Source organism: Patagioenas fasciata, chromosome 10 (genome assembly GCF_037038585.1).
Source record: "Patagioenas fasciata isolate bPatFas1 chromosome 10, bPatFas1.hap1, whole genome shotgun sequence".
Classification (NCBI taxonomy): Eukaryota; Metazoa; Chordata; class Aves; order Columbiformes; family Columbidae; genus Patagioenas; species Patagioenas fasciata.
The window spans coordinates 16,252,554-16,278,337 of record NC_092529.1 but is presented as its reverse complement, the minus strand read 5'-3'; the positions used below and the strand labels follow the sequence as shown (position 1 = coordinate 16,278,337).

The 25,784-nt window shown below is 40.3% G+C and overlaps 1 protein-coding gene across 4 annotated transcripts in view; it reads right to left on the bottom strand.

The window, feature by feature from the left end:
• Nucleotides 1–282: 282 nt before the first annotated feature.
• EIF4E3 (eukaryotic translation initiation factor 4E family member 3) overlaps nucleotides 283–25,784 on the bottom strand; it is a 35,020-nt gene continuing 9,518 nt past the window's right edge. The window contains exons 1-8 of one of the 4 annotated variants that reach the window (XM_071813221.1): nucleotides 20,070–20,209; nucleotides 11,367–11,439; nucleotides 8,764–8,858; nucleotides 7,868–7,928; nucleotides 5,005–5,071; nucleotides 4,218–4,289; nucleotides 2,654–2,809; nucleotides 283–2,140 (exon numbers count right to left, since the gene is read on the bottom strand). In XM_071813221.1, the coding sequence (XP_071669322.1) occupies nucleotides 2,094–2,140; nucleotides 2,654–2,809; nucleotides 4,218–4,289; nucleotides 5,005–5,071; nucleotides 7,868–7,928; nucleotides 8,764–8,858; nucleotides 11,367–11,439; nucleotides 20,070–20,179 (681 nt within the window). In that variant the 5' untranslated portion in view covers nucleotides 20,180–20,209 and the 3' untranslated portion in view covers nucleotides 283–2,093. Of the gene's footprint in view, nucleotides 2,141–2,653; nucleotides 2,810–4,217; nucleotides 4,290–5,004; nucleotides 5,072–7,867; nucleotides 7,929–8,763; nucleotides 8,859–11,366; nucleotides 11,440–20,069; nucleotides 20,210–25,784 lie in introns of those variants that run through there. The other 3 variants (XM_071813223.1, XM_065845681.2, XM_071813222.1) reach the window with 3 other exon arrangements.

The window sequence follows — 25,784 nt, the reverse complement described above, 5'->3', positions numbered from 1 at the left end:
GCACCTCACAGGTACCCGGTGTCCCAAGACCTCCCTTGACTCGTTCCCTGAAAAAAGTGGAAGCCCACTCATTGAAGATAAAAACAGGGGCCATGCAATGAGCTTGTTCCACCTTGCAGGGAAAGCACCTTCCTGAATTCCCTTATTTCTCAAGGAGGTTCAGTGTCTCCACACGGGAGTCGTTGGGTGACAGTGTACCTACAAGAGAAACCGCATTGAGTTTCAACCCTGTTTGTAGCTAAACATATGTTTAAAAAATATATATATACACACACACACATCTTGGACAATTTGTAGATAATTTAATGGGAGTAATACTATAAAAAGAAATCCATGCAGCATTAGAGGCATCTTGGAAAGTCACAGTGGTAAAAATTAATTCAAGAAAGGCTAGCTGGGATATTCCATACACTGTGACTGCAGTAGTGTGAACTGAAAAACATAATATAATTAAACTGGTAATAGTCTCCGCTTCTTACTTTGAAACTTCAGTTTAACTGCAACTCAAAAATACCTTGAATATTCAACTGAATACATACAAGAGATAGTACTAATAAATTATAGGCCTCCCTTCTGATTTAAGAACAACGACAAAAATTAATCTAGGAACAAAACATAGATAGCTTCTGAGAATATAAGTTTTCCTGAAAAATACACAGGTTTAAAAAAGCAGGGCTAGCAATATTTAATCTCAGAATGCAATTACAAAAGCAAGACACTCGGATTTTAGAAAATTTGTTTAATTCACAGTGCTCATTAACTGCACAGTTTTAGTTCATAAATACAGATAAAGCTGTAAAAAATGTCAGAAATGTGTGATTCTTATTTTAAAATTTATTTTATTTTAATGGCTGCCTCTTAATATAGTAAAGATGTGGAAATCAGTGCAACATGAACAGTTGCCAAACACAAACCTCTTAACAATGAAATAATGCTCAGCAGAGCGCACGCTCATCTCTACCTGGCAGCTTCTTCTTGTAAATGGAACTACAGCAATCTTTGGTAGTATATTAAAATAAACTAACACCTCAAATAATTAATACAGACAAATAACTAAACACATTTTGTATTAATATTCATGCTGCTACACAAAATCAATTTATTTTCTGTATTTTTTTAAGAAAAAAAGGTCACTTAGGAAGTCATGATGGCTTGAAACCACACACGATGGGATCTCTTCCTTTGCACCGAAGTCAGCAGCAGTTGTGATCTGGACGTCTGGGTGCATGCACAGCCCTAAAGTACTCACAGAAGTGTGAGCGATGCATCCAGTTAGTCTAATGCCTTCGAAATGACTCATGACACTTCATCATGAATCTACAGAAAAATATCCTAAGAACGCATATCATATAAAAATGTTAAAATAACCCACCCCCTCTTAAATAAGAGAGATGTTGAGTTTACAGAGTTTCCTACTGAAAGATCCCTCATTCAGGTCTGAACAGGGGCTCTTCTGAAATCACTACAGTTAAAACACCCATTATCATCATCCCATGCAGGGTTAGTCCCCATACAAATGTATTCTCTTTAGTTGTTTAGTTAGTGAACACTTTACTATTTACTTTTCCACTGTCAGTGCAAGACCAGATTACACGGAATATTAGAATAAATGTGGTGCAATTCCTTTCTCTCTTGGGGCAAATTCAGTGAATAAATCTCAACATGATAGGAATATTTTAAAATGAAAATTAAAAACAGATTTCACCAAGCCAGTATTCCTCTACATACAGCACACATCTAGAAAAAGCAGCATACCATCTTCGTGCTTGTTCGCATTTAACTCAGTACAGAACAAAATGAAAACCTATTTTAATAGAAGAGAAACAAATGTAATCTGATTGAAAATACAAGGGGCCAAAATATCTTTTTAAAGAAACGATGAGGAATTAAAAAACCCCAACCAAACAAGAAGTAATTAATTGTGCATTTAGAGGTTAAGGCAATTGGTTTTCCTCATTTTCCCAGTTTGAAACGTTAGAAACTCAAAAGGGAGACTGCATGTAGTGCTTCTGCAGGGCTTCTACCACCCTTCTCCTTGTCCAGACCACCTCAAAACACCAAATAACAACAAATGAGCTTGGCACCAACTGCTCTTAATGTTTTCCCCGTTGTCCTTCAAAAGCATGATGCTCTCTGTGCGCTAAGGAAGAGAGAAGGAAAAAAGAACAAAAAGAACAAAAAGAACATGTAAACTCTGTGAAGGAGTTGAAAAGTGTTAAAAAAGAGAAGACGACAATGTATAAAGAGGACACAACATGCCAATGAGTGATGTTTGGGAATATACCATTCTGATAATGCATTTATATAGAGCCTAAAATGAGATCCCTTAAATCCTGGTTGTAAATGGTTCACCTAAATGAATACTTACATTGACCAGCATGTACTCTTGAGAGTTAAAGAGATTTTTCTCACTCATTTTACAAATTAGGCATATTAAACATGAAACTAAATATATTATACAATTATGCTAATATTTTGAATGGTAGCTAACTTTTACATTGAAGGGACAAAACCACGTATATTTTTGAGGCAATAATTTAAATGCAATAAGAGATGCTGTGTTTCTAAATGGTTAATGGTGAATCAGACAGGTTATTCCCACAGCATCTTATTTCTCTGATGAAGGTGGAAATTAACAGTACAAAACACTTACATTTATAAAAGACTGCTTTAAAAGATGTGTGTGGCAGAAGTTTATGTATCTTTTCTAAAACTTTTGCTTCACTTGCTAAAGAGGCGTTCACGTTCCAGACTTGCACAACATCTTCACGGTCACGAACGCTGACGCTAACCCCTATTACTTCATCATCTGCAGAGAAGAGGAAGCATCATTAACGAATACTTTAAAAGTGAAACATGTCTAATTCAATACTTAAGTATTATGAAACCGTGTCCAAAAGCTGACCAAATTGAAGAAATTAAAAAGAACAACCTCCAGTGAGGACAATACCAGTGTTCAAACTAGACAAAATAGTTACCAGAAAGAAACAAGCACTGTGTTTATAGAAGCTTTTGGAACTAATACCTCAGAGTGGTTTTCATAAAGTGCCATAGGGTTATTAATCTTTGCTATTTGCACTCTTGTCCTTGATTAGAATGCAATCACAAGACTCCCTTCAGTAAGGTTAGCAACATGAACTAGTATAGGCAATTTACTTACACTAACACCCATAAGCAAAAAATTGGGGTGAGGGTGAAACAACTAAAACCCCAGATAGTACTTGGTGGAGATCAGACACCAGCATTTCTAGACTTTGCTCTTTTTTCTTTATGTTTTGTGAAGTTAGCAGCAGGAAGAGGGGGGGAAAAGCACCCTAGTCAGGTTGCTGCTGCCAGTGTTGGTAACTCCATGCTCTACGTTAGAAGCACTTTTTGGTGTGAAATTCTCAGAATGCAGCTTTGTAGAGAGCTCAGCCTAAAGCTGTGCCTCTGCCTCCAGCACTGACCTTCACGGGGCGGCTGCGGTGACCTGGGCATCGCTAACCCCAAGGAAGGGGTCAGTAATGATAATGGAAAGATGGTGTCAAAAGCATGAGGCCGGGGGGGAAACCACCTCTGTAGGCAGCAGAATATCACATATTTCCTTAAACTGACCTAGCAGTATAAAGGGCAGGACCACTCCCTTCTTGCTGCCAACTCAATTACATATATTAAGGATTTTGAAAACTGACTATTAGAAGTGTCTCTTGCAGCTAAAGCATTTGAGGTTTGTATTCTGTATCTTCCAACTCTGAAAAATTGGAATTTTGAGAGAAATACACTATTTGAGAAACCAATTTAACAAAGCTTTTGTAGAAAAAACAGAGCCACCAAGGTGAATATACCAGCAGCAGCCTACTGCAGTACGCCCGCTCCAATATATTAGCTACATATAAGAGAACCTGTTTGAAAGGTTTTTGCTGAACTGCTCTGAGAACCCGAGAAACGCAATTCTTTTCTCTGGAATGCTAAAGCAACGAAGGAACATCCTAACAGAATAGTCACCATGACTGCAACAGCCAGTTTAATCAGATTTTCATGCTTAAGACAAGTAAATATGGTCAAAAAGTGATGGAGAAGTGTCATTCAAACTGAAGAGTTAGTTTAGTAACCAGCTCCCTGAATACCTTCCCTCTAGGCCAATGGATCAGCAGGTTCATCATACGCTTCATGCAGAGGCAAGAACAAGTTCTGTACCCAAACCTTAACAAACTAAATGGCCATAGACTTGTACTCACTTTTTATGACTAGGAAGCAGCATCTGATGATCAACCCTAAGACAGCTACCGCTCCCAGATCCTTCCCAGAGTCTGTTTCCAAATAAAACGTGCAATCCCAGAGAAGATATTTATTCTGAAAGTGACTTTGCTACATTATTACCTCTGACCAAAATCACATGTGAGCCTCTTAATGATTTGTGTGTGTTTTCCAGTAAACCAGCCAGGTATTTAAAGATTATTTATGTAAATTCAATCACACTAAAGATCACTTTGACCTAAGCTGTACTTTTAAAGTGATAATGGAAAAGTACTGCCTCTAGGTATCTCCTGGGGTTCAGGTGAGCCAGGTTTGTGTCATGGCCGTGCTAGGGGCTTTTAATGTCACCATGAGCAAACCACACAGCTTCCCTGCCAGCTGCTGACCCTGGCAGGAGAACCAGAAGGGACCAGGAGGTCCAATGGTGGGCATCTATAATTTCATTGCTTCAAACCGTGATAGTACAAACAATCTAGTACAGAAATGTAATTTGGGGTTCCAGAATCCTGGTATTGTAAAACTAGTATTAATCATTCAAATGCTAGCTAACAGATAGACATTCAATAACTAGAAAACCTGCTGGATTCCCAGGGATGCGAGCTGTTGGTCTGGAGTCCTGAGCTAACACAGCCAGAATGCCTTGTCCCCCTCTTAATCACAATGGGTATGAATATGATTTCCAGCCCTGTACCTATTTTCAGCAGTGTTTCCATGTCCTGCATTCAAACTCAGTGTTTGTCATGCCAGCCTCAATCATTTTTAAGTTACCTGCTGCACAACAGTCTGCAAACTGCTCTCCAATAGTTGCTAACAGTAGCTCTTTCCAAACTGCAGCCTAAGGAGGGAAAAAAAAATGAGAGTTACATTTACATTATTATTTTTTAATATAAAGTTAAGTTTGCTAGCTCAGTTTTGAGTGCATTCTCTTTCTGATGTTGTCTAGACTAAAAAGAGTATTTACTATAAGTACATGCTGTGTTGTATAATTAATTTCTTCAATACAGTTGGAGCAAGAATTTAGACCCTGAAAATACATACTATTAACACAGAATTGTCCTAGTAAATATTTTAAATATTTAACAATAAGTTTACTTTTCTCTGTTTTTGTGTCCACAACTCATCCCGAATGCAGTGGCTAATGTAAAGCACGAAAGCAGATTTCTCCTGAGAATTTCCCATGATAAAAGACCATAAGGCTCTATTTGTGATAATTTGTTTCTACAGAAAATAACTACTATCCATTTTAAGAAAAGCACCTGAAAATCCTAGTGGTAAATTAAATGGATTTTTATTTAATCATCATCTCCGATTTACCTCGACTATGAAGCAAGTCCATCTTTCAGCAAATTCAAATGGTAACTAGAGAATTTAAACAGGGAAAAGATGATGCTTTTCTTTGGCTGTCACACTAATTACACTGTTATTTCCTTTTGACCTAAGCCAAAGCCAACACAAAATTTCAAATGTGTCTGGACCAACATAATGCTCCAAGGTGTGGGTTTACAGGAACTTTTTTTTTTTAAAAAAAGAATACATCTATATTTATCTATATCACCATAAGGACTTTTCCATATATTACTTTTAAGGAATGTCTTTCCTGCTGTATGAAGTTAGCTTGAGTTTTAGTACTATTAAAAACCCCAGCAAATCAAATGTGCTGTGTAAAAACAAAAAGCAAGCACCCACGAAGAGACAAACTAATAAACTGCTTTGATGGCATTTTTGAGTACTTCTAAGTGATATTTCAGAATACGAAGGATTTCTATGACTTATTAGCATCTGATGGGCAGGGAGCATTTCATCCAGTAGTAAGCAGTTTCAGAATCAGCCTTATGATGATCTAAAAGGTATTAGTTTTCATATTAAGAACTGGCATACAGAAGGGTCACTGTACACATGCAACAACATTTAAGTGTCAGTATTCTGTCAGTCAGTTTTTCATACCACGTGAAAGACTGATATCTTTAGAAAAAACAACTACATTTTCCTCCCTCCACACAATACCAAGCGCTGCTACAGCGTAATATCTGTTTGAGATACAGCTGTACAAGATGGTTCTTAGCCAAGGAGATGCAGTGTACACGTATGACAAAGAACATAGTGAAAAAATGAGAAACAAGCATAAAGGCATTATTTATGCTATTCACAGAAGCACTAAAGGCGAGGGCTAAAAATCTGGCTAAAAGCTGACTGAAGTAACCTGAGATGTGTGGTACGTAGTCTGAGAGATCAAAAAGTGCCTTAATTTCAAAAAGGGGCTGTCATTCAGTCTCTGAAAACAATGCCTCTGATGTCCCTAAAGTCACCACCCAGTAATTCAGGCTCCCCAAACCACTTGTCACTTCTGACAATCTTCACACCTTGATTACAAGAGGAAAAGGAACATTTCAGTCTTTTGTGATCGCTGGGACTGCAGGGGAGAAAAGCTGCAATTCACATACAGGGGAAAAAAAAGCCCACAGGCAAAAATCAATTAACTTTTGGCTGTGATTTCATTGTTTCGTGTGTTCTCCAAGGCTGTCACATTTTTCTGACACTTCACTTCTTGTGTTTAAGGCCTGATCCAGAACACACTTACACACATAAACACCTCATGTGAAAAGGTCAAATCTCCTCACCGTGACAGTTCACAGAAGTTGCTCACATGCATTTGATTAGGGGTATAAAGAGAGACCCAGTTGTTTCAGCAGTGCTAGAACAATGACGTCCCTCAACACATTTTATCTTTCACCTTTTTAAACTCAGAAAAAGAGAGGAAGAAAACCAAGCAGTGCTACAGTTTCACAAGATGCACACAAGATGATCTGACAACTCACTGTTGCCAAAGGGGACGGTCCCACTTTTCTATTTTACTCCTTATAATCATCTAAAAAACCTCTCCTAGCCATACAGTCAAATTAAAAAGAAAATAAATAGGAGGCTTTTTCTGACATCAGAGTGAACCAAGTTGGCTCACAAAACAGTCCAATGATCACCACAGCTGGTGCAAGAGGGATTAGGAAAGAATGAGCAAGATCTTCCCCCTCCCAGTGGGAGCAAGCCCTGGGACAGGATTAGCTATCGGTGGAAACAACGCCTCAGTCCACGTTCAGCTACAGTCACAGCCCCACTCACAGCCACACAGAGCTGCAAACAAGCCGTGACAGGCAGAAATAACCCTACCGAGTCTGACACAGAGTTTAGGAGCATTTCAGTGAAACTCTGAAAGTCATGCTGGACTCCGCATGTGGACGTTTGAAGAGCATCACTGAGGTTCTAGCTATAATTTGCATCTAATATTATCAGGAAAATATTTTTCTATTTTTCTTTGCATGCCTGGAAGTAAATAGTCTTGAGAACAAAGCTGACTATGAAATACTGTGCTTTCAAATGGAAATTGAGTATAACACTGCAGCCTTCGTTTGTTTGATAACACAGCAACAAGTGTTATCAAAAGCAAGACAACTGGAATTACCTGAAAAGAAACTCTTGCTCATTGTCTTAAAATAAAAGGTTATAGACTTTAAAATCCTGTCTGGTTGTTGTGTTGAGTGATGTCAGAACTAAGAAGTTTTACAACAGCTTTATTAGATGGAGTTTAAAGAAACCCCCTTACTGAACAATGTCTATGTAAAAAGCCAACGTAACATACCGTACTTTCTTTAGGGACCTTCATTTTCCATATACCTCCTTTGGCATTGCTTTCTTCTTCCCTGGTTACAGGAAATAGATCAGTAAAATAAACATTCAAATCCACATCTAGATAAACCTATGTTTGGGGTTTAATTTTCCCAGAAAAATCCCATTTGGAAGGCAATTATGAACTCCAGGTAGCATGACTCGAGCTATGACTTCTGACATCAGAGATAATTCTTTCATTGTTCATGTGAAGTGTATCTCTCAACACCTAATCCCTTTTCCTAAGTTTTGTGCGTTGGAAAATACTTACATTTTCCCTGACTCCAGACCGCCTTTGAAGTGGCTGTGCACTATATGAGAACGAGCCACAAAGCAATTTTATGTTTTACTATGGTAACTTTTTATTTTGGAAAAACTCTTCCATATTTTTACAGAAGCAGTTTATTACTCTCAAGTTTATCCAGTCTAACAAAAGAACATGAGAGCACTTCATTTCAGTTTTGTGACCATCAGGCATCTGTATCACTATTACAATAGCTTTAGTGGAAAGAAAAAACATTGCAAGATAAAAATTATTCAAATACAACTAACATATTCTTTGTATTCTTGAATTGAAATTCAGAAGCATATTTTAATTTCTTAATTACTATTTCATAATTTAATTTCTTCCTTACATTTATGTTCACAGGTGGACAATTAAATGACAGTCTATGTTTTTAAATAGACTTTCTTTAGTACAAGTCACTTGTAAGCTTAACAAGATCCTTAGGATATTACTTTTGTGGGTCTCAAGTTCAGGTGTTTGGAGGCAACAGAAACAAGACATTCCCGTCCCACACCTGCCTCCTTTCAGCACCTCAGGTTTTTTCCCTGCCTGTTCCCAGAAATGTCTGATGATAACACACATACCAAAGCGGCCGTCTTTCTCCCCGCATTAAATGGTAACTGCATCTCAGAGGCAATTTCGTCACAGGAGGAATGTTGTTGTAGACACTCCAGAAATCCTTAAAAAGAAAAAATACTAGTTGCATTAACAGAAGAGAGTAAGTTTCATGTAGATTTACTTCCGTGTTCATTTTCTCTAAAACTATTATATCCTGCTCCTAGAGAACTGTCACCTTCTACATTATAATAAAAAGCTCTGAAAAGAACATATTGCAATATCTCTTCTACTTTTTTTTAGACGACATTTCTGCATAGGCTGGAGGTAAAAAGAAGAGAAGCAGTTGAACTGTGGATTACTTTAGAATCAAAGTCCTGAGGAACAGAGAGAAAAAAAGTCATTAAAATCAGAGTCACATCAAGTACACCAGAACAAACCAGTACATAAAACTTTCTTAGCATATTAAAAATACATATTTGTATCAAATATCCACTTTGTTTCACTTAAGACTGGTCTAAAACTTCAATATGATTATCCTGAACTACAAAAACACAAAAATAATTCCGTGGAACTGAATGCCTCATTAGCAAGCCAACTGCTTTTTCTACATTTCAGTGAAAAGTTTGAATCAGATGCAAAAAGCTTGAGATGCACATATTAACACAGAAATGCAGGAAAAATTAGAAGATCCAGGTTACCAGGAGCCATCGGATTCCTTCCCAGTGTTTTCTGCTGGTAAAAGCAAAAGCTGTCATGCATGTTTGTTCAACCAAAAGCAGAGGTGAACAACAGGGAGGGATGACTGAAAAGATCCCAATCCCCTTTCTTCTTTTTCCAACAGCTGTGAATAAGAAAGGATTTTTAAAGATTTATGTTGCATCAATATGCAGTGATGCAATATTAAGCATTAGTAAAATTCATTAAGTATTATCTAATACTTAATCATTAGCACAACTTTAGAAACAAAGATTGCAATACTATGTGATAAAATGTTGTGGTCCTTGGCAATTCTACCTGCCAGCCATTACCCAGTCACAAGAAGACATGGAAGGCTATTAAAAAATATCAAAAAATTGGTATGAAACACCTGTTACACCTGTTTCAACTTTCATCTTACCTGGCTGTGTGCCCAAACTCTACAGCTACCTACAGAAGCAGCAGAGCAATGCCAGCAGATGACTCTGGAAAGACTTGAGAGCTCTTATGTCCTGGACCAGTGACTTAGTTTGGAAGGTTTTGGTTTTGAACCATCCTTCAGGCTGTGCAGACTGGCATTCCTATTGACTAGCTACTGCCCAGGAAAGACAGTCAATGCAGATTCTGGTTTTGCTTGCCCAAAGGACAGTCATATTATACACATGATAGCACAGTAAAACACATTACAGGCCATGCTGCTAGCTTCTGATAACTTCATCCAGCTCCACATGCTTCCCAGAGGACCTGAAGGAGATTTTTGTATTTTAAACCCCAAATCAATGAGAAGAAAACCTCAAGTTTTTCAGCCAATAGAACCTAATAATTTAAATAATGAAACCTAGATTCAGAGTGGGAAAACAAACACCGTCAGATACTCTGTACACCAGACCACGGTCTTAAGCTGTCCTTTTTTCAAAAACAACCATTGCAGCCCATTTTGAAACAAATCCACCTCTGTTGTCAACTTTATATTTAAAGTGTCACTTCATCGCATGATCAATAGAGATATTTTGCTAACAGGGAGAGGTGAGAGGGAACCTCTTCCAGGGGTCTGCAGGACACTTCCATCCTTTACACCAAAGTACTTCCATTGGCAACCTCATCTTCAGAAAACTCCAAAAGCCAATTCATTTTTTAGGCCTCTTAGCTGGGAAGAAAAAAAGTCCCACACAATGTACCAAATAGTGCAGATGTAAATGAGAAAGCCATATTTCAGCAGACCACTATGGCTGGGCTTCTTCAAATAGACAGTGTTTGATTTACCTTAGAATTTCAGAGATTCAGTGAACTAGAGCCATCTTAGCATTAAGGTGAGACAAATACCAACTCACTATATTTTATGCTAACTCTGGTATTGAAACAAAAATGTAATTTTACTTGCAATAAATGCCCACTGCTTGGCGCTGGCAGACAATTCAGACACATGCAGAATTCTCATTGCTCCAAGTATTGCATGATTTAAAAGAACTTTAATTCAAGTCAGTTTGCTGGATTTGTTTTTTTTTTTTTTTTTTAAATATAAATTCATGCTCTGGGACAGAAAGAAGAAAAAAAACCCCACAAGCGGTTATTTTTAGTTTTTGTGTAGTGATTATCCTTACTGGGGAAAAAAAAAAAAAAGGAGAAAAGGCAGGAGAAATATTTCAGATACATAAAGTGTAACAATCCAATGGAGGCACAAGTGGAAGTTCAGGAAAGTTTAAGAAGGGACTTGCCTGATGAATCCAATATGCTTCCTCCTTTCCTGGTCTGGAAAGCCAAATGAAATTCAAACAATGACTAAGTAATACCACACACAACCAATAACACGTTTCATAGCACAGGTAAGCAAACCCGCAACTGTGACTCATCTGTACGAGCACTAGTGTAACTTCACAGCTTCAGTTTCATTTTCCAAGTGTGGCAACTGCTCTAGCACAGCCAGACACCCTACCTGCACTGTTTGTACAGTATAAATCTTCTTCAAATTTGATGCACATTCAGCCGCTGTCGTACCAGGAAGTGACCTTGAAAACAAAGTAGAGATTAATAAAAATATTTATCTTAGCAAGGCGGGAGAAGGGAGATGGATGAAGAAAATGAATCATACAAGAATGAAGTTGAAATAGTGACATGTCAAAGTTGCATAATAAACTCCAATTCCAGTTATTGTGAAGCATTCAGGACAGACATGGATCTGTCAGAGAGGGTCCAGAGCAGGGTCACAAAAATGATCGGAGGGCTGGATCAGCTCTGCCGGGAGGACAGGCTGAGAGAGTTGGGGATGTTCAGCCTTCTCCAGGCTGACCTTGCTGCCAACTTTCCATGTTTAAAAGGAACCTATAAGAACGATGGGGACAGACCTTTTAGAAGGACCTGTTATGACAGGACAGGAGGTGATGGTTTTAAACTAAAAGAGGGGAGATTCAGGCTAGACATGAAGTATTTTTTTACAATGAGGGTGGTGAAACACTGGCCCAGGTTGCCCAGAGGGGTGGTGGGTGCCATGGCAGGGAGGTTGGACTAGATGGCCTTTGAAGATCCCTTCCAATCCAAACCACTCTATGATTCAAATATAGGAATTCAAGTGCTTTTATACTTTTCAATAAATCAAGATTCACAAGGTGTTTTGTGAAATATTTTGATTAAACAGGTGAATTCGGCGTTTTAAACCAAGAATAACAGTGCTCCTTCTCATCGCCATCCCGCACCACCACCAGCTCTGCAGTCCCAGGCGCCGGGCTGCCAGCAGAACGAGCCCGCCCTTCCTTTTAATTCTGTTTAACATAACCCACAACCCTCCCCAAGCGTTTTAAGCTACTCTCGCTATTTCATGCGTTTAAGATGAAAAGTCATCCGCAGAGTTTCTGTGACGAACTGCCACGATTTCCCCAGCGGCCGCCCCGAGCACAGGCCGCACGGTGGCAGCGCCGGGCAGCGCCGGCGGCGGGCAGGGCGGGGCCTGAAGCGGGAGTGGGCGGGACCTCCTCTCCCTCCCCGGCACGGCGGGGACAGGAGCGGTCACACCTGGGAGAAGCTCCTGTTCCCAATTCCCGTACGGATACGCTCCCTCTAAGCGCAACACAGCACCGGCTGCACCTCCGCATCTTAAAGGTCTTTTTCCAACCTAAAGGACTCCATGGTTCGGTTTATAACCTTCACCACACGCGCCATGGGAGGGGGCATCCATACCCTCGGACATCACTGTCACCGCACCACCAGCACATCAACACCCATCCTGCAACTCCCAGCACACGCCCCCACAGGCACAGTCTGGGGGGGATGGGAATGAGGTCAAAATTGCTAAGGCACTTTCGATTTGTTAGAAATAGAAACATTTCCGCCCGTCCCCCCCGCGAAGCTACAGTAGGATTTCTAATGAAAACTGAATATTGAAGACAAAGCAACTTCCAATTGCATCTCAGAAGAGAAAAGAAAAATGTACAAAAATAACTAAATCTGGAAACAATAATGTGTAAAATGACTAAGTCTGGAAACAGAAGCAACAGGGCAGATTTAAGAAAACAGAAGAAAACACAGTTGTTGCTCAGGTACCTGTTGAAGAAAGAACAAGAGCAAACTGGATCTCAGTAACCTTCCCATCAGTGTGGTGTTTGCCCTGACACACCAGATCAGCATGAACTATGTCCAGGAAAACATCAAAGTTACTCTCAGTTGTTACAGATATAATTTAGGCTCTGGAGTAAAACCTAGAAACTCATGTAATGAAAGAAATTTAGCAGGCAAAGCTACTGAAACAGCATCACATCCTCAAAACTTTAATAATAGCTCCAAGGTTTGAAGACTCATATCAAAATTAGTTACTTCATAAACACATACAAAACACATAGATAAATCCCTCCCAGTTTTTTTTCAGCATAGAACAGAAACTAACATCTACTTTACTATTTGCCTGTTAATCACTAGACATGAGTATATTGCAACAGTGAAAATGTTGAGAAAACAGTGTTACATGTCCAAATCCCCAAAATCATTTTAACTAAAGGTTATAAAAACAAACAAAAAAATCCCAATAAATCACTGTGGCACAGGTTCTACTCCTGTAGCTCACAAACTATGAAAACTCCCATGAAAAAATTAATGACTTCAGAACAAGAACAGACAAAATTTTCATCAATGTGCTTAAAAGGAGTTATCATAGCAAGTCGGTTTTGGGGGGTTTTGTGTTTTGGGCTTTTTTTCAAATTCACAGTATTTAATGGAAATGGAGTCAGATAACCTTTGAATGTACAAAAAAGAAAAAAAAAAAGGAGTAGTAAGTTAAAACAGACAGAAAACTTCGCAGGTTATTTAATTGCGATTGTCAGCAGGGAACAGTGGATTTACAAACTACCCCTTGTTTTCCCCTTGTTGCTGACAGAAGTAGCACCTCTTACTAACAATTTGTCTCATGTATAATAGAGCACAAACAGGCAAAACCTGAGATAACTTTGCCTCTTGCCTCACACCACTGTCCAAGAAACCACTTCTCTTAGGCACTTCTGCCAGTTTGCTAGCTCAGCAGTCACCAATGCATATGGGATTAAATGTGTTGTACAAAATATAGTATCATTGCTCCCTATACTCACACTGATATTACCATGGAGAAGCTGCGATGGTAAGGTCTATTGAAATAAAAGATTAAAAATTGTTCTCTAACAACAGCCTCCAAAGGTCATTTAGATAATCATGGTAGACATTTAGCAAATTCAATGTCATTTACAAGAGCAGCTATGATAGATAGACAGAATTTTCCACTCCAAGGTTATAAAGTGGTTCATTTTGATAGTTGCAAATAACAATTGCCAGAGAAATTATGTGACCAGCTGGCAGAAAACACCAACCAACCAGCAAATGATCTGTTTTAAAAGTTAAGGTAAGTGACTGTTTATTTCTGGTAACCTGTCTGGCAAGTGCTTCATGCCCACAAGATCACACAGCAGTAGTTCAGCCTTCCCCCCAGCTCTGGAAAGTATCACTGATTTATAGGTGAGCATGAACCCTCAAACTTTCTTATTGAAAAAAAACAAACCAAACCAAACAAAAACCACAAACCAAAATGAACAAACAACCACCACCCCATAAAAACTCCCCCAAAGCAACAACAAAAAACTACTGAAGGGACTACAAGCGCAAAAATGATGACACCCATCACTTTAAAAGCTCAGGATCATTTCCTGCAGAAATTACACTTGCACAAATTTGGTTTAATGGATGAGTATAAAGTAGAGGCAGTATTTTAATCACAGACAGAAGGAAAAAGTCCAGATTTTCCTGTAAAATTACAGACTGCTGACAAAACTGAACCTCAGTGTTTCTGCAACAGCCACCCATAAACCCAGCAGATCAGCAAAGATGACAACTGAGGACATTTGGGCCTTGAAACACATGAAATTCTGATTATTTTTTTTTAACTGAGTAAACAGAATACATTTAAATTAGCAGAAATGGCAGATGACTTCTAAGTGAAGGAATCTGTAGAAATTGCTACTTCTGTAACTCTTCCAGCAAACACAGTCTAAGCTCCGAGTAGTAAAATGGTTGTGTACTTTGCTAAAAAAAAAACAAAAACAAAAACACAATACACATCCTATTACAAAACAGGAACCCTGCAAACACTGACCCTTAAAATGAAACTATTGCAGGATTCCTCTCCTTCAGATAATTTTATTATCATAAACAGTAAAATTAATCTGATATGCCATACTGAACTGTCAATTATTGCCATGGTGAACAGCTCATTTCCAAGTATTAATAACTCAACAGGCCCTGCAAATCCCCATGAGCACACTAAGAGGAGGGGACATGGGGCACAGCACTAGTCAGGCACTGACAGCTCTTCTGGGAATGGAGATAGTTGGTCTGTCACCACACCAACTATAAATAAATTCACATCTGGGTTCCCCATGGAGAGCCTACACATAAAACAGTCAACAGTTCTTCTGGTCTGCTTGTTCCGCATCTTGTGATGCCAATTTTCTGCATCTTCGGATTCTTTATGGGAGAAATTTTAGTGCAATATCAGGAATAATCAAGTTGCCTAATCAGGCCAGATCCACTGTACAGCATCTCATGGCAAACCACACGGGCATCAGTTAAAAGGGCAACATGGAAACAGGAATAATCTACGCTAACTGAATCCTAATGCCAGCTGGCTTCACTACTCCTTCATTATTCCAGCACGAATAAAGAACAAAGGATACAAAGATAAATTCCATTGTTTTATTCATGAATAAACCTCCAGGTGGTTGCGCTTATGTTAATGTCTGATGCTGAACTGTAGCTCTTCTGTTTCCCTGCAAAGAATTAAGGATAAAAGTTCTCTCATATGTGCTCACACTGGCCTTTGTTTCCCAGTGGGAATCTCATCAGTGCGTTAGCAGGAGCTTTAAAAGCTGTCAAGCACTACTGAAAATACCCCTGTAAGTACTTTGCTACAACTGCTTTTGGTATAAATAAGCAAAATATTTACTTACAAAGTATAAACTCAAAAACATGCTGTGGCAACTCAATAAATCTGGTAATCCATTCTGAATACAAAGACTGATTTCAAGCCATCAAAGCCTGTCAAAATGCATTTACCGGGTTGAACATTCTTATAACATTAACCATCATTTTTCTTCGTAAGCCACCTACTCATAAGCTTTAATAGATGAACTAGATGATCCTAGATAAATAAGATTTTGCTATAGGGAAGAAGGGAAATTATTAAGTTTAATTTAAAATATCTGATGTGTTCAGTTATGAAGATTTGATTATGAAAAATCACATTATTATGGAAATGGTTCAGTTATCAGAATTTATTTACCAAATTTTATTCATATATAAGTCATCAGTATAGCGTGCAGAGAAAAAAATCAGCACACGAGGATAATAAATTTCTGTAAGAATATTTTTCAGTTTCCTGGAGTAGACTAATAACATTGCATCACTTTTCACAATATTTATAAGCATATTGTTCCTCTCACAAAGATACAGATGAGTTAAAACTGTTCTTGCAATAGAAACAAAATTACCTAAAAAGCACTGTTAGAAGCCAGGCAATAAGATGAGGCAGGCGGGCCATGATCCTGCAATGCCAGCTGCCCCGCTGCACACTCAGACTTTCATGGAAGTGAGCGCATCTTTGAGGAGGTTTGTGTAGGAACAAGACTTCTGTACAAGGCTTTTGTGTCATGAGCACTCAATTTCCGAGAGTGCTGATTTGTATAGAAGGGTACGGGGATTTTCCTCGCTGTTGACTGAAGTGGTCTGTCAGCAACGCTGGCAGCTCAGATGCAGTTAGGTCTTCAAAAGATGGCTTTTTGCAGGGAAGTGCAACATCTTCATTATTGCATGTGCATGCACGTTGGACCAAAAATTGTTACCACTGACCAAAACAGCTTCTCATAGTGAGGCTGAAAAATCAGACAGCTACTAGCACGTTCCCACTGTTATTTTGGTAGGGAAAGGTGTACTCAGTATAGCTTTAAACATAAGATGACATACAAATACCCAGGCTAAACGACAGTCATGATTTGCAAGGTTTACAAAACAGGACATTTGCATCATGTCCGTGTGTACATCAAAAAGCATAATCAGTTTCACAGCTTCGTATTTACACAAAGATGGTGTCCAGATCCACAACCCCAATCCACAATCCCATTAAGGGATGGTTTCAAGTGCCTACATGGCTCCAGGACATCCAGTCTTTGATAGTAATTTCTCTTGACTTCTCCTTTTGTGCAATCCCTGTGTTGAATGTGCTACACAACATGAATATAGTGACCAGATTTGTAATCTTTGTTTTCGATTTGTTATATGCAGTGATACATATTGACACTTTGTTGTAAAAAAATTGAAAGACTATACAGTGTAGGAAAACTAGAAAGGTAATCTTTCATTTCAAAGCCTGAGGCCGCTAGAAGCAGGACCCTGCACCAAGCCAGAGCTTCACCAAGGTAAACACAAGTGTGAAGAGCCACCAGCATCAATCAGCTTCCCAAGGTGGCACCAAAGGCATCTGCAAGACTTGCTGAAATTCCCCATGCCCCGAAACATCACTGCATGCAAAAGTACTACGAATGAGACAAGCAGGTACGAACTTGAAAACCTGCAGAATGGACAAATGAAATTGCAGACCTAAATTCCTGGTTTCAAAACTTTTAGCACATGACCTTAAAGCATTTTAACAGTTAAAACAGAAATCACATTTCTCTTAAGAGAAAAAAACACCTGACAGTTTCTCTGCCTTCACCTATGAAACTGCTGACCTGTGAGCATTTGAAGACCATAGATAGGATCTTATTTGTCAAACTGGTGAATAATATTCTCCCAAACGCTTTCATCATGCTCTCTTTCCTAAAGCATATACAGGGTAAGATACAAGAGCGATATCAGATGGTTACTATTTCAGACACACATACCAAGAAAGGCTTAGCGCTTACGGGAAACGCAGCTGCCCTGCGACACGTGTGTGAGGTAATGGCAATGAACCAGAACCTGGTCACAGGATCTCAGTCTCCAGATGTTAAGCCTGTGCCAAGGCATTCACAGAAACAAGTGCTGATGTAGACAGAAAAAAAAAAAAAAAGGCATTTACTTCTAAAGCAGGAGCTGTATTGAGTGACACTATGATAAACGCAAGGTCATGAACCCCAAGGGAATCACTCGATAGCATATCACTAGTTGCTACAGAAAGTACTGCTTAGCTGATGGATATTTAATTTAACAGTGTGACTTAATAAAAAGATAAATTTTCGAGATGTTAAAATGTGTGACGTGGATCTGTCTCACAGTAATTTAATAGAAAAAGATAAGTACGTATCCATCTCAACATCTATTTATCCTTAAGCAACACTTCTTCCTGCTTTTGAGTCAAAGTACAGGATAAAATGTAGTAGCAGTAAAAAATGTCATCTAATGGGGAAACATCACTGTTCCACACAAGGTGTTACTAAAGTAAGTTTAAAAAGTGCCCACAGTTATTGTCTATAGAAAGTCCATCCTATATTCTCCAGCAAACCTGCGTGGGTGTACCAACAAAAGTCACAGTCACTTCTGCAGGACTCTGTAGAGAGACATGAACCTCCCCACAGAGCAGTGAAGTTCATGGTTGCATCTTTCATGTGCTTTTTAATGCCTTAAATGACTTCTAAATGGGTGCAGCCTGCCTTGTTCACTGTCAGTCTTGTTCCCTGCCATTACTCCATCCCTGTTGCTGGTAAACAAAACACACAGTTTTGTGTATATATGGTCCCTTTCTTTTTTCTTATACCTACGCTATTGTGTTTGTAAGCTAAGGAACAGCAATACCACCTAAATGCACTTATATATGATAGAAGAAACATGATAATAAAAAAAATCTATAGAATAATTGAATTTCAAGAGTCTAAATTAAAATGAACCAAGGAAAGAAAAAAAAAAAATCAAGATTTTAACAGATTTTAACTTCCAATGTTGATTATAAAAGATAGACATGCTTATCTCCACCTGGCTTATGTAAACAAACAGATCTGGATGGTAACTTGCTTAAATAGCAGTACAAATAGCACTTTTTAAAAACAAACAAACAGAAAACGCAGCTCAGATCCTGAACCTGACCATAACTACATCATGAGTTCAAAAGGATTAACCAGAAACAATTTGTGGGGCTATTTCTAAGATTTGATTTGCAGGACCTGAGAATATTTGTGTGCTTTGTTGCTATTTCTGAGTTGAAGAGTTAACAAAAATAATAATAATAAAAAAAAAGATAATTTTACAAATTATACGAGGCAGTACATTCAGCGGCAGAAAGACCTTTGCTTTTGGAGTGGGGGAGAGGAGAAATACAACAGGAAATTGAGAAGAGGAAGATGTAGAAGATTATTAAAAACAAGATGCCAGAAAATACACACTAGAAAAACAATACCGAATTCTGGTCTTAAACTTCCTACTTAAGTTTTGACACTGGTGCGTTTACCACTGCCTAGCTGTATGCATCATGGGGGTGAGCTCCCTTTGCAGCAGCTTGCCATGGCCATTAGAGACTAAAACTTCAAGCACGTGATATGTGGCATGAACATTGCAGTTAATTAATACATTTCAGCTAATCCTTCCAAGCGGATTGCTTCAGATTTTAAGAACTGATCATCCACAGGAGTCAAACCTGACTATTGAAGACTGAAAAATTTGACATGTCACAGCCGGGTCGCTGGGACTCGGTCCGTTTGGGGCATCAAGGACTGCCCAGCCATGTACAAACCCCGCAGCAGCAAGGTGTAACCTTTCCCCTTCTATTTCTGGGGCTGGCCAGAGTCATGTCTAAATTTAGAGTTTAAAACACCACCGATGTTGCCTGAATCAACGTCCGTCTGTTAAATTACAAAACCGAAACTGTTTCCGGAACCGATTTAAGGAACTAACTCCCAGAAAACGCGAACGCTCCCGTCAGATGGAAGAGCCATCACTGGCTGTTGCTGCCGAGGTCCCTCACATCGGCAGTTTTCCCATAGGTAGCACAAGACTAATTTCCCGTTCTCCAATCTGTTCGACGAGAGAAACCGATAAAGAGCAGAGATGCTTCCCACAGCCGGATTTTGGGGTTCTTTCCCCCTCTCCAAGCTCCCCGCCGCACCCCACCCGGCTCGCTGGGTCCCGCAGTGCTGCCGCCCGCCGCCCCCCGGACCCCACTCACTTGTCCAGCCAGAAGGTCCAGGGCGAGTGGAGCGGCAGCTCCGCAGGCTCGGCCGCCTGTCTGCCCGCCGCCTCCCGCCCGCCGCGGCGCTGGGGGGGGCTGAGCGCCATCGCCCGGGCCGGGCCGGGGGGGCGGGCCGGAACGCGGGGAGGGGACAAGGGACTCTGCGGAGTGGGGGGACGGAGAGGACGAAGACGACGAGCCGGGCAAAGTGTGGGACGGAGCGGGGCAAGGGGACAGGGGAGGGACACATCCGCGGGCACAGCGAGGGGCAGATACGCAGGGACAAGGGGCCATTGAGCCTAGGGAGCGGCGGGAAGGACAGACGGATGGGTGAGGGAAGGAGGGAGCCACACCGATGGTGGCAGCGATGGACATAGCCAAGGGCCCACCTGAGGGCACGGGTGGTACCAGAAAGGGGCCCTGAGCCTGGCCCATCACATGTGCTCACCCCCATCCCCGTCTCTGCCCATTCTGGGGGGCACAGCGAGCGGAAGGGCTGATCAGCTTTCTTAGACCTTCCCAGGGACCCACTGCCTCCAGGCGGCTGGGCAGGCAGGGTACCCGAGGTCATCGTCCTGCAGCGAGCATGCTGCCAGCAGCCCCTTCTCTGCCCATCCACAGATTGCACCACAACTGAGTCTCTGGAGCTGCCTTTCTGAAAGAAACAATCTTTATGTCCAGTTTGGCTTAACAATGCTGGCCAAAAAACTAAATTTCCCTAAAAATCCAAGTTTTAGGACACAAAACACTTGGACATTCACGAAGTGGAAGGATGAGTATCATGTAAACTGACCATAGATCATAGAATCGTGGAATCATAAAACACTTTGAGTTGGAAGGGACCTTCAAAGGTCATTTGGTCCAGCCCCCTGCCATGAGCAGGGACATCTTCAACTAGATCAGGTTGCTCAGTTTCATCCAGCCTGGCCTTCAATGTCTCTGGGGATGGGGCATCCACCACCTCTCTGGGCAACCTGTTCCAGTACTTTACCACCCTCATTGTAAAAGATTTCTTCCTCATGTCTAACCTGAAGTTCCTCTCTTCTAGTTTAAAACCATTACCCCTTGTCCCATTGACACACACCCTGTCTTCTATACGGCGACAATAATGCAAAAATAAACCTTTCCAGACCGGGTGGGGTGTGGGAAATTTATCTTCTCATATTCTCTACAACGTATTTAATTTACGTACTCGGTTTTACAGGGGGACATTCCTCATAATGCAGCATGGACATGTGCTAAAAACCTCACATTATTTTTATAATAATATTTTAAAAATTAAGATGCTCCCCAGAGGGTCTATGCATAGTAGTAAAGTTAAACACCCACATAAGTGATAGCAGGATCAGGGACCATGAATCACATAGTTTTCCTTGCAAGCACATTTAGTAGGATGAATAATTTTATATATACTTTGTCCTAAAAGAAAAATCAATAAAGACACACTCCTACAAAGAAATAAAAATCCAACAGTAAGAAAGGGCAGAGATCAGCCATAAAAAGCAGTCTGTACAGTGATAATGAAGAAACAAAAAAAGTTAATGATTATGTTGTGCAGATGGAAAACGTTAACTGCTAAGCCAAATTAAATAAGATCTGGAAAATCAGTTGCACCTTCTCTTGCAATTTAATTTACTTCTCTTTAAATAGACGGCAAGATAATGACCATTTGGGAGAGCTTGGCAGCTAAAAATTGATTGGTATGCCTACTCCAAGATTTCTATCTCTATTTTAATGGTGAGCCCACCCAACAAAACAAAATCACCTCCCCCCCCAAAACCCAATCCACAATAAATGGCTGTATCTAGGCACAGATTTTCTCGGAAGAGCTGAAGAAGACAGGAGGAGAGCACTAATTTGCTATGACCCTGAAGGGCCACATCTTGTCCATGACTGCCATCAACAGCCTCCACACTCACTACGTTTGCGTGTCCTCCTGCTGAGGTTGCCACAGAAGTGCTGATTTTTGGACAGGCAGCAGCATCCATCTGGAAATAAGGCTAAACTCACTCGAATATATTACAAAAACTAACTTCCTTTGAATCCAGCACCTGCCTCTGACAGGAACCACATGCTTCAGTGAAAACCTCCAGATTCCACTATCAGAGAGCTGCTCATCATTTAAGACATTATAGATCAGGTTGAAAACAAATTAATCTCTTATAAACAATCTGAGCTGCAAGGAGCAATATAGAAGTACAACCCCCACACCTTCGAGACATGGAGCAAGCACCAGGCAGCAGAGTCTGCATCATTATTCCAAATGAGACAAGCAAAGCCTCTGCTTATTTCTTGTTTACATCAGTAAATATCAGGCTTCACAGTGGCACAAGGTACGTTGTGGGAATCTCAAGTAACTGTAAATTAATCTGGTTGTGGAGGAAGGGCAATCACAGGATGCATTAAATTAGCACATCCTTTGCCTACAGAGATCTCTAAGAAGTCGTGACACAGAAGCAAAATTGAGTCCCCTGAGATAGATCTCACAAGGAAAAATGATCATGAGAAAAGCATCCTGATTCTGCTTAGCTGCCTCACACTGCCAGCATATCTTGAATAAAATAAATTCAGAGATTAAAAAAATCCCAGGAAGTTATTAGCACTTTTAGAGATATATTTATAGGGCTTTAATTAAGAATGTATTTCACTGATATTTGCCATACATCTGGAAGGTTCCCTTTTAAAGAAATTCTGGTGATGCCATCTCCTGTGCTTTTGTACCTTCTCAAGCAGATTTACAATAAGGAAACTGTGTTATGGTGCAGTCCTGTGCTACAAAATGGTACAGAGGTGAATTCCTTAAAGCTCACCATGATAGAAGGGACTCCTGGTTTCATCCATACACCCCTTCCCAGCCACATCCTCCTTGTGCTTGTAGAATTCTCCAGGTAAACAGGTAACTTCCTGCCAAAGCCTTATAAACTAGGGCTGTGTGGCGGAGAAGAGGATCAGCTGATTAGCTCAGCTGATTTGAGATGGGTAACAGCTGAAAATTTCCCAGGTAACAACTTGGCTGGGGGGCAAGTGGAGGGGAAATACTGTTCAGCCCCATTCTGTGTGCTCCTAGCACTGCTTTCCTGCACCCAGTTTCAAGCACCTGAAACTCTGCCACATCAAAGGCTCAAGTAACTCCATGTTGCGGCTAATTAGAGTTGGAGTAGGCACATCATGGGGGAAGAAACAATGAATACTTCACAACATGGTTTTACTTGAGATTTAGATCCCTACTTTTTATAATCCTTGCTGACTCCAAAAATCTTGACAGCAATGGGTATGTTACATGTGTTTGTAATATAGTTTGCCTGTTGTGGTAGTGCAGGGAATCCCCAGGATATAAAGCAATGGTGGTTTGAGGGGGCACACTGCTGCTTAAATCCATCAGGCCCATCCTTTCTCTCTCTGACAGTTGTGTACCATCACTGTAGCAACTGCAATGCCTGTGTACATGAGAAATATCAGGAAAGCATTAGGTTTATTTTAGCGATATTCTAATGCAATGTAGCATCTGGAAGGGAGGAAGGGAACAAGCACCATATGAGCAGTCACATTGCATTTCCACCTTGGAAGCGTTCCACAGCTATTTCTGAGATGACAGGTACCGCACCTCAGAAAACATCTAATAGATAAGCTGGGTTTGTTTGTTCAGTGGTCCCGGCAAAAAAACAAACTGTGTGAAATGTTGGGGTAGACCTCTCTCCAGCCAAAGCTCCACTTTTTTACTCCAAGGCACAGCTAGTTGGAGCATAAACTGTCACTGACTTGAGGGATGGCTCAAGCACAAGCCTTGGCTGCTGTGCCCAGCTGCTGCCCCGCTGCCTCACAGGCTGAGCCAACAGCCATGGAATGTAACTTCTCTACCAAATGCTGGTGTCACGATCACTTGCTCTTGAAATGCTGCCTGGGACTGCAGAAGCATATTAAGTAACACAAGAGCTGCTCCTGATAGGTTCTCAAGAAGATAAACTGATCAACTGAAAGCCAAAGCAGAGGTGAGGATGAAGGGATTTTATTTGATATTTGCTTCCAGGGGCTTAAATAAATGGTTTTTAAAACCTAAAACATTATATTAAAGTGTTGAATCCCAATACTTTTGGCAGACGCTCCCTCATCTAGGAATGATTTCATATCAGCCAAGCTGTTAAGCAGAGGTTGTCATGGAAACAAGTTATATTCAAATGATACGGCCAGAGATATACTGTAGTTAGTGAGTTCTTCATTTGCTGCATACTGGGAACATGTTAGAGCTAAATAATATTGCATAACTTTGTTTTGTTAAAAACAAACTGGCTTGCTGCCCCTGTTTTTCTGGCAGGCTTGTGTCCAGTTCTGCCTGGGACAGAAAGTTTTGCGCACAGCACTGAGCATTGCTTGGCAGGAGAGGCTCCTCACACAGTGGGGTCCTGCAAGATCCCGTTCAGAGAAGTCTGCCTTCAAATACACGCACCTACCAAAGTCAGACAAGCAAGGGAACCTTTCCTTAGCTTGTACAATTGACATAACCACTCACGGGTCCAACAGAGAAATGCAATTCAACTAGATTCTTTCCTTCCTTAGTAAAGAAAGCTCCTACATATGCATTGTGCAAGTCTAAAAAAAATAATCTATACAGTGACTTAAAAGTAAAGCCAGTTCGTGTGTTCACAGGCATCGCGTAAGGGTCCATGACCTCCTTGTAAACATAGGACTCCTATTAACTTACTGCCTGTGAGTGATGCTAGAACAAATCTCAGAGGGGACCATGTGCATACTGAATTTGTACATCTGCTTTTTTAGCTGTGTAGCTGTTGAAAAGCGCAGGAATTTTATTCCGCATGCCAGGAGTAAATGCCTATTTTTATATAAATAAAATTAGTGGAATAGTTCTTGCTCAAGTTATAAACCCAAATCAAATCAGCTTGGGCCAGGACACTGTAGAAACTACAGAAAAGTGAAAACAAAAATGAAAGACATAATTGGCTCCAAAATCACTATCATGGGAACTGCTGTGCAGCTTTTATGGAGCCGCATTGAAAGGAAAGTGTTTTAAGCAGTCTCCCAAAGGATCAAAATTCCTGATTGCCAAATAAAAGCTAAGCACTAAGTAAAAGTCAAACAAAAGTAAAATCTCACCCTTAAAGTTGTTACATTACTGAACCTACTGTAAAATGATTCATGTCAAGGTGATGGCATCTCACAACCTTCAGGTGCAGGGTCCTGTGAAAACAGAATGGGAGCTTGCTCACTTCTAGGGCAGGTAATCTCAATCTTCTCTAAACTTTCTCTCTAGTACAGTTTATAAAGGAAAAACCAAGGCCAAATAGTTCCTCTGGTATACGAAAAAGCAAGTCGTAGGACGGACTTTTGCCAGATGTAAACACGAAGAAGGCAGTACCAGTCCTCTACCTACCTCAGATCAGTGTACAAGCTGTGAAGACATCAGTCTTTCCAGGATCCTTGATGCATGTCAGAATCACAGCTCTCTTTGGTTACCATTGCTTGGGAAGGAAGGCTGAGCCTCAGCCAAGCCCTTCACAGTTAAGTAAAGGCATGTATAGTTTTCAATAAGCTTTAGATTAGATCTTTATTCTTTATCCAGGCATCTTCGGGGAGCTGAAATAAGTCAGTATCCAATTCATGCATCAGGTATTGGGGGACTTGAATTTCTTACTTAGCTTTGGATACAAGGCTTCTGCTTTCATCCTTCCCCCTTCCCATTCCGCATGCTTGCAAGCA